The sequence below is a fragment of the Parus major genome, chromosome 1, assembly GCF_001522545.3.
Source record: "Parus major isolate Abel chromosome 1, Parus_major1.1, whole genome shotgun sequence".
NCBI classification, from domain to species: domain Eukaryota; kingdom Metazoa; phylum Chordata; class Aves; order Passeriformes; family Paridae; genus Parus; species Parus major.
Window position 1 is genome coordinate 28,985,066 of NC_031768.1, and position 9,304 is coordinate 28,994,369.

Sequence of the window (9,304 nt, forward strand, 5' to 3'; positions counted from 1 at the left end):
CCCTTCTCCCTTGGCTCAGCACCACCACCAGAAGCCAAGTAACAAGGCAGGAAAACTCTTCTGCCAGAAACACTTGATGCAGGCAGCGGGCTGAGCCCGGCAGGTGGCCGAGGAACAGCAGCAGCGCTGGGAGACGGCCGCTTTCCATTTGGATAGGTAGCTTCGGAGGTGCAAGGGCCAAAAAGCCTTCTTTCTACAGTAACCACAAGAACTGTGCAGGGGATCCATGACCGAGCTCCTATGGCATATTTGTTTCCAAAGCCCCTCGGCCCCACCTGGCTACTCCTGCCTTCCACAGAGCCTCAGGCCGCAAGGGGACGGGTTACGAATTTTCTCCCGTACAAACACGCAAGAGGCAGGAAGGGCAAAGTCCTACAGAGGTGTGTGTGGGAGGGTGGAAGCAGGGATCCGGACAGCTCGGCAGGGAGCCGTACTCTTCCTCATCTTCGCCTGGAAGAGGACACACGAAGGCTACCGGGCCAAACAAAGCACACCCGAGGCTCTCCCCCGCCGCCGCTGCCACCGCCTCTCCGTTTCCGCCGCGCCGAGGGCACTGCGCAGGCCCGGCGCCGCCGCCCTCATGGAGGAGGAGGAGGATGAGGGTGGTGGAGGCCGGAGGGTCGCGGGGAGCCCGGCCGCGTCCGCCCGCTTCGTGCGGTGCCTCTACGCGGTGGGATTCCTGGTAAGCGGCGGCCGTGGGGCCCGCCCCGCGCGGCCTGCGGCTGGCGGCCGCGCCGGGAGCGGGAATCTGCTCCTTTCCGGGCCAAGGCTGCTGGGTTCGGGGGTGCATCGCTGCTCCTTGGGAGCGCCAGTGTTTGTGGCGCTGGTGGTGTGTAGCGGCTGTGCTGTTTTACCTGTGTAAACAGCCCGCAGTTCGATACACGGGTCGGATTTTTGTCCTGTGAGTGCCATGGAATAGCGCAGCACCCGAAAAGCTGAGTCTTGCCTTGGTGCTCATAAGAGAGCTGCTCCCTGTTTCCTTGAAATACCCGTGGTTCCCGTAAATTTACCCCAAAAAAGCCCCTAAAATTAAGAGGTTGTTTGTTTTGTTCTTTTTGTTGGTTTTTTTTTTTAAAAAAAAAGTCTGTTTTTGAAAGAACAGACTTTTTAAAAAGTTCATATTCTGTAGAGATTCCTGAGCCTCAGGAAAGTGCCATTTAATTAATTTGAAATTTAAAGTGATGGTTTGGGAAATGAATACAAAATGACTACAGTTTTTCACTGTGAAATGTCAAGATAGTGTCATACCTACTTTTAGTTTGGGCAATAGAAACAACCCAGTTGGTTTGTGTCCTGGAGCAAATATCCCAGGGAAACATGGATGAGAACTTTGCTCCGTTTAACTGACTTTTAAGCGCTGTGGTTCTCCAGCCCCGAAATAGCTTGTTGACACTGAGCTGGAGCACACAAGAAAATCAACCGAGTGTCGTTTTAGAGGTTGTGGTGATGCAAACTTCCTGTGGCCAGACAAATAAATACAGCGTATCTATCACTCCACTAAAGGAATTGCAGATGGAATGTGACATAACTACCCATCAGAGGATAGTGGCTAGGGGGTCTTGCTCTACCTGCATGCATGTGACAGTCGAGTACTGCCAGGGTGTAGTCTGAGACTTGTACTTTTTAATGTCTCCACTGATGACCTGAACAAGGTCACTGAACCTCTCTTCAGGTTCACAGATGACACCTAAGGTTATATTACTGAAGATATTTGCAAGTGTTCATGCTGTTCATGCTAATGTATTTAATGATTCTAACCTTGTAAGCCTCAATTTCAGCCATCAAAAAATAATTAATGACAGACTGTGAGAATTCACTTAGTGACACACATTGGTACAGTTAATCAGTCCTTGAGGTAGTCTAGTTCAGTTCAAGCAGTCAGTAATGAAAGGTGAGCTTGCTCCAATAGATTTCCAAGGGACTCTGGATGCTGTGCCAGATTGTAGTAGTACTGAAAGAACTGCTGGGTCAATGTGGTAAGTTTAACAAATAGTAATAAAGCAAAAGGAACGAGTAGGAGATCCTTGTACTTCTCAGGATGGGCAGTGTCCTTTACCCTCCTCTTACAAAATGTTTTTCAATTATGCTTTGCCTTTATTCTTTTTTTTTTTTTTCAAGTTTCTTTCTTGTCACATTTCTTAAGCTATACACAAAGGCAGGCTGTAAGTAGGTTTAGATCTATTGTATCTTCTTTCCCACTGTGGTTGGGTTAAAATACTGTTTTTCAAAATATACATTCTTTGCGCAAATGAGAAGTATTTTTAAGTGATTGAAATTAGACCACTTTGAATTTAAAGCACTGGTATGAAGTACTTTTCTTGTTAAAGTTTAATATATATTAAGGAAATACTTAATGTTGAAATATATATTTTTTTTGATTGTATCTAGAGTGGGGGAGAGAATTGATGTTTTCATAGGTTTAACTCCTTTGTAAGGCAATACTTTATCTTTCAGTTCATGCGTTTTGTAATATGAAAAATTGTCTTTTAGCCTTGTGTTGATATGGAGAAAATTCATTTTTAAAAAAAAATTATTTGTAATGTTGACTGTTGTTAAGCCATGTTTCTATTGTCTTTTTGTGTAAGTTACTAAAACTTTTCCTGTCTTGGTTGCAGGACTTATTTGGAGTGAGCATGGTTGTTCCTTTAATGAATCTTCATATCAAATCTCTAGGAGCAAGTCATACTGTGGCTGGAATCATAGGTGAGTTGCAGTACTTGATTTACGAAAGAGTAAGATAAGGCCTGGATTTTGCCTAACTGCAAATTGGACATTGTAGCATAATTCTTCCTTGCTAATAGCATAATAAAAAGTAAAGACAATTTCCAAGTTAAACTGTAAGGGCAGCCATACTGTGTTAGACCCAGAGACCTGTCCAAACTCAGGCAGTAGCCAAAACTGACAGTAGCCAAAAACACGTGCTTGGGAAAGAGCACAATTGGAAAGCGCAAGGAAGTCTTGCAGAAGCATTTGTACAGCTACTTTTTCAGCATCCAAGAATTCACAGCTTAGCTTAGGGATCCAGAGGTATTCCTTGTAATTTTATTGTTATTTACGCTTTGCAAACAGTACTTCTGCAGCTGCTTCTCCAAAGCTTTCCAATGTCCATGATTGTTCCCAGTTTGATTAAAATCCTTACAGCTGTCTTGGCAAAATATTTATTCACTTTTACAAGTGTTTACAAGGAAATTCTGAAGATTTGGAATTTTATCTTAAAGTATTTAATGCTAAGGTAAGTTCTGTGGCTTTAAAGTACCTTTTATGGTATTGTTTATGGTTTGGAGTGATACAATATATTCTTTTTTCCCAGACATGGAAGCTGTTATTCAGTTTTTATTACTTTGCTTTTGTATTTAACACTTTGTGTGAAATAATTCTGCTACACTGAGTTGACAGTATTACTTTAAGAAGCAGCTAGTCAGAAATACGTTTTCATTTCAACAGTCTGCTTTGATTTTTAACATTAGAAAAAAGATAGGTTTGAGGTGTATTCTTATACATGAAAGTCTGACAGATGTTTCTCTCTGCTTCTCTTTGTTCCTTCTCTTCTATCACTAAATGCTGCTAAACTCCTAGCCTCCAAAATGAGAAAGTAGGATCTGTGTTTTCTTCAAGGCTTAAGTGATGCCTTGTAGTAAACTGAAGCACCAAGTGGAAAGTCCTTTCCAGTAGGGAAATTCTCTCCTGATTTTGAGAAAGCAGTTATAAATGCCAAGATCTGTTTTGTTCAGTACACCATACAAAGCAATATAATTTACATAGTGTTGCAACTTTTCAGCACTTTTTTTATTTTGTCATTCTCTGAAAATATTTCCTTTATTAAATGCTAAACTCCACCCTTGGTTTGTCTTGCTCCCTCTTCCCATTCTTCTAGTAAACTGTTTTCATGATTTCCCATTTTTCATCATTTAAAATTTTGTGAAGTTTTCATTAAAAAAAAAAAGCTTAATTTTTAACACTGCTATTTTGTTTATTTTAGGATCTCTCTATGGTGTAATGCAGCTATTTTCCAGCACATTTGTGGTGAGTTCTAATATTGCATTCCAGAGCATATTGGTATTTCTGTGGATTGTAGGGGGGAAAAAGGGTGGGGTTAATAATAGCATTTCTTGACATTTTGAAAATGCATGAAGTGTTCATGGAAGCATTTTCGTTGGAGGAACCAATTTTCAGTTTGTGTGAGAAACGGCGGTTTTGTTTATGGGGAATTGACAGGTTTTTCAGACCCAAACAGAATACAATTTTTAGACAAAAACTGGAATACAGATTTGGGCTCAGATACAGTACTGAGTTACACAGGGTTGTCTCCTCTAGTGTTGGTGCTAATAGAGCAGTAGCCTATCCAAAAAGCAGTCTGATGAGTCATAAGTCTCATGACTCTCATGAGTCAGCTTTTCTGTGATCTGGTTTGCTTTCCCTTAATGAGCAGTGCCTTGTAATTTATTGTATGGTATAAATTAATCATTGCATCTTTGCTGTTTGGTTGGTTTTCTATTAGCTATTGATTTTTTTAATATCCTAATGTTACCCTGGCACTAGTTTTCTAGTTTTGAAGAGAACAGATTATGAGAAAGTTTCATAAAAGAAGTGTTTCGGGGTTTGTTATGCAGGACACCTGAGATAATTTCCTGCTATAATTTTGTGGCATTTTCTATGAAGTGCAAAACCATTGTCTACTTTCTTAAAAAGGTATTTCCTCTTGGGAATCAAGCTGATTTATAAATATGATAAATGCAAGTTTTCTGTTTGCCCTCTGCAAACTACTTCTTACCTGTCTGTGCTCAGATGACAAACTCTTTATAGCCAAGATTATTGCTTTTAGGACCTTAAACAAGTCTCTAATACATAGCAGCCTTAGTGATGCAAGCAAATATTTGGGGTTGGTTATGGTAAGGCTGTTAGAAGACTTCTACTGATAATGTTTTGTGGTATTTATTGCAGAACTGTCTTTCTAAAAAAGAGATTTTTTTATTAAAAAAGGCTCTATACACAACATTAAGTGGAATCACAGTTTTGGCAGGTGGCCTGCCAGCCAGGCAGAACTCTGCTTGTGACTTCCAGATTTTGAGCACTTAGGAATGTTGTGTAATAAGATTATTAGGCTTTCATTGACAGTCCTTTGGCCTCTTTTCTCAATTTAATGTAGACGTATTGATTGATCACTGCACATAGCTTACCATTATAAAAAGTTAATCTTTCTTTCCTCCTTTGTGAAAGGGCTGCTGGAGTGATATAGTAGGAAGACGGTATTCCCTGCTTGCTTGTATTCTTCTCAGTGCACTGGGTTACTTCCTCCTTGGAAATTCCACCACAGTGTTCCTGTTTGCTATTTCTAGAGTCCCTGTAGGTATGTAAACACTTGGCATTTTGCAGTTTAAATTCTGTGTAGTTTCAGCCTGAGAATTACTATGGGAGAAATCATGGTTTATGGATATCCATCCATAAACTACATAGCATCATCACCCAGTAGCACCAACTGAAACTTAGTGTTGGAAAAGTCTCTACAGAGCAAGAATTCTCATGATTTTTTTCCTGAAAATAATTTGAAATGTTGAGGTTTAACCCACCAGGCATCTAAACCCCACAAGGCTGCTCACTCTAGCACTGAAAAAATTTGTGATTAATGGAGCTTTAAAAATATAGATCATACCATTTTGGACCATTGTTATTTGGACCATTGTTGTGGAGATAGCTTCTGTCTTTTTTTTGGACTGAAAAATACATGTTTGATGATTTGTTTATATTTTGTTGCAGGTATTTTCAAACACACACTTTCCATCTCTAAAGCCCTGCTGTCTGACCTGGTTTCAGAGAGGGATCGCCCTTTAGTAATGGGGCGCTTCAATGCAGCCTCCAGTGTGGGCTTCATTCTGGGACCTGTTGTTGGTGGCTACCTTGCAGAGTTCGAAGGTGGCTTTTACCAAACATCCTTCATCTGTGCCTCTATCTTCCTTCTGAATGGTGGTAAGTTACATGTCACATTTTGCATCTTGGGTCTCTTCATTCCTCATTTTGTCCTTTTAAACCATCTGTAATACCTTGAGTTCACAGTGTGTTTATCATCTAAGGCATAAATGCTTTGTATGCCAATACTGCTGTTTGAATTTGAACTTGTGTGGAAGGATGGGAATTTTGAAACAGTTATCCTCCAGGTGCTTCTCCTTTGTTTTGCATATATCTCTTTTACATTCAGACACAAATAGGAGTTTTTGATGTGCCCAAAGACAAAGACTAGAAATCAGAATTTTGGCTTTAGCCATTAGATTTGTTTATATGGTGTGAGTGTGGCATTTCAGTGCTTTCTTTTCTTGCTTTCACTGCATTTAAAATTGAACCGATACTATGAATAACACTAGACTTAATATTTGCAAATTTTTTTAAGTATGTTGAAGTATTTTTTTTAAATTGTTATAATCAAACTAATGTCTTCCATGTAAAGTTGATGCAGTTGAATGAAATCAACTAATTTCTTGATCTATATAGGTCTTGTCTGGATGTTACCCTGGAGTGAAGAAAACACTAGCAGTAGGGGCCGTTGCCAAGACAAAGGAACAAACAGTTTCTCAGCAAAATCAAATCATGACCTTCACCTGAAATCGGCAACTAGTAGAACTGTGACAAACAGTAGTTTTTTCCAGTCTCCATGGATCCAAGCTGCAACAGTGCTGAAGAAGATTAAAGGAATTGCGTGCTCTAATTTGTGGGATGTATTTTTAGTGCGGTTCCTGATGTCTGTTGCTATCCTGCTGTACTATAGTAATTTTACTCTGGCCTTGGAGGAGAGATTTGGGGTGAAACCCTTGTTTGCTGGATACCTAATGAGCTATAGCAGTGCACTTGGAGTCCTGGCTGGTTGTCTGCTCGGACCAATAACGAGACTCTATCATCACAACACTTACAGACTTTTGTTGCACTCCAGCACTTTTACCTGCGTGCTGATTCTCCTGTATGCTTCAGCACTGAGCATGTGGATGGTCATTTTGTCCTCCACGTTCTTGGCCTTCTCCACTACTATAGGCCGTACCTGTATCATTGATCTGGAACTGACCGTTGGTGGGAACGAGGCCAGCGGTACACTCCTAGGTGTTGGACAGTCAGTGACATCAGTGGGACGTATTATTGCCCCACTCCTTTCTGGAATTGCTCAGGAGTTCAGTCCTTGTGGCCCTCCAAGTCTAGCTGTGGGACTAGCATTAGTTGCTATTGTGATAATGAATGCAAACAAACAAAAATACTGTAGTCGTGGAAGTGTGAAGTTAAAAGATTAGTAGTCAAAATCTTGGATTGCACAGATGTATTTTCATCTGCCAGGCTTGTACAATAATTACATGAGTTTTAAAGCACATCATGTTCCCATGTTAGCAAGTCTATATATGTATTTCTGCTGCAGGGATTTAAGTGTAGACAGATGTTATTCTAACAGGTACCACTAGGACAATTCTAAGAGGGCAGATGTTACTACATTGCCCTGGTTGTGATTTTTTAAATGGATTTTTAACCTTTCTAGAGGGGAAAAAAAGAATGCCAGGAAACGCACAAATCCGTGTAACTCATTTTTGAAACAGTGTTTAGATTGAAAGATGGTTAAAAAAGGGTAATTAAATGTGAATTTTTGTTATTTAATCAGAAGGAGAATTTGTTTGGCCTTAATTTCTTATGCTGTGGTCTGTTTCCTTTTGTCTTTTGTGACAGTAGTTTATATAATAGGATGTTTGCTTATGTGATTTTTGTGTAGCATATTTTGTCCACAAAACTTTCTGCAGACCATGGTTAGGCACTTTGGGGTAATCATGCAACCCCTGCTGATTCCTGGTCTTTCCCAAGTAACAGAATTGGGTATGTGCTAACTTCATGTACTAGAAGACCTAATCTGAGATTAATACAAGACCATTCGGACTGATACTGAGGCTGAATTTAAGCTTTATCGAAATTTGAACTGGTGGCTTCTGTTTAGTAATAGTTTCTACTGAGGAACTATGTCATAATTTCTTTATTTCCTGTGCAACTTTCTACCCTCATTTTAAGAAAAATTTCCTTCTTAATTCTCTCAAATGACTGTAAAAAGTGTAAAGGAGCATCTAGCAGTAGTTCAAGGATCTGGATTAATGCATCCTGTCTCATCTCAGGCATAAATGACACTTTGGTGACAAGAGAAATACGGGTTTGTTGGTGTTTTAGTCCTCATCTGTGTGCATGGCTTAGCTGAACAGAGTTGTAGCATTCCTGTGCTATTTACTGTTCAAGCTCATTACTTGCCAGTCAGCATTGTTTGTATTTCATATGAAACATGGGAAAAGTGTATTTGGCTCTGATAATGTTCTCTATGATCTTCATTATATTACTTGATGAAGGTACAAAGTCAGCTATGTGAGTGTTTGGTTGGGGGGTTTTTATACAATTTAGTTATCTCCTGGAATACATCAGTGCAAACACTCTTCCTGCTTCAGGTGAGTCATCAATGGTGCTCACCTTTTTTATTTTCATTTTCTTCTTTACCTTTTTCCACTGCCTACTAGCATTCAAATACTTTTTGAAACCTCTGTGATTCCAGTGGCAGCACCATAGGAATTCATATATGGAACTCTGAATTGTTTTAATTTTATTTATTGACATAATCAGTGTCTTATTCCTACTGTGATTTCAGTACATATCCTCAGAGTTCTTTATTACAGTATTATGTGTTTCATTTCTCCCTAGGAACTTGAGCCATTTCCAAGTCTCTTATCTTCTCTTGCCTTTCTCGGTAGATGCCCAAAACATTATTGCTCTAAATTTCTTATTTTCTTTCTTTCCATCTTTTAAGTTTTTGGTTTTTTGGTTTGTTTTTGTTGTTGTTCTTTTTTGTTTGTTTGTTTGTTTGTTTTTTCTTGACCTAAAACCATGCTTCTGTAAGTAAGGGAATTCTGTTTTGCATCTCTAGCAAGGGGTTAAGGAAAAGGGTTGAAAAAAAAGCTTCAAAAATTAATATATATGAGTGATTTAGTAATTTTTCCAATACTTGTTGATTATATGATGTAACATAACATTTACCCTTCTAAATTGCTGCACTGATTTAATCTTTGTGAACATCTATCCTAATACATACCCTACTGAATATTGGTTATAAAAGCCTCACAGTTGAGAAATCTGTGGAAGCCTATGGTCTTGGGGACACATTGCAACACATTTTACAGAAGATTTTTACTTCTTGGAGGACAAAATGATTCCTGAAGTGCCACAGAAACATTTATTTTCTGTACAGGTACAGAAAAATTGCACTATTTTTTTTTCCTTGAGGACTAGAAATAAAGTGACATTCCACATA

The 9,304-nt window shown here is 39.4% G+C and overlaps 1 protein-coding gene across 1 annotated transcript; it reads left to right on the forward strand.

The window, feature by feature from the left end:
- Positions 1–240: 240 nt before the first annotated feature.
- On the forward strand, positions 241–9,304 carry MFSD9 (major facilitator superfamily domain containing 9). The gene is given in 7 exon segments (XM_015642337.3): positions 241–449; positions 451–682; positions 2,616–2,703; positions 3,980–4,023; positions 5,218–5,347; positions 5,755–5,964; positions 6,484–9,304. Coding segments are annotated over 7 exon segments (1,698 nt in total). The 3' UTR covers positions 7,269–9,304.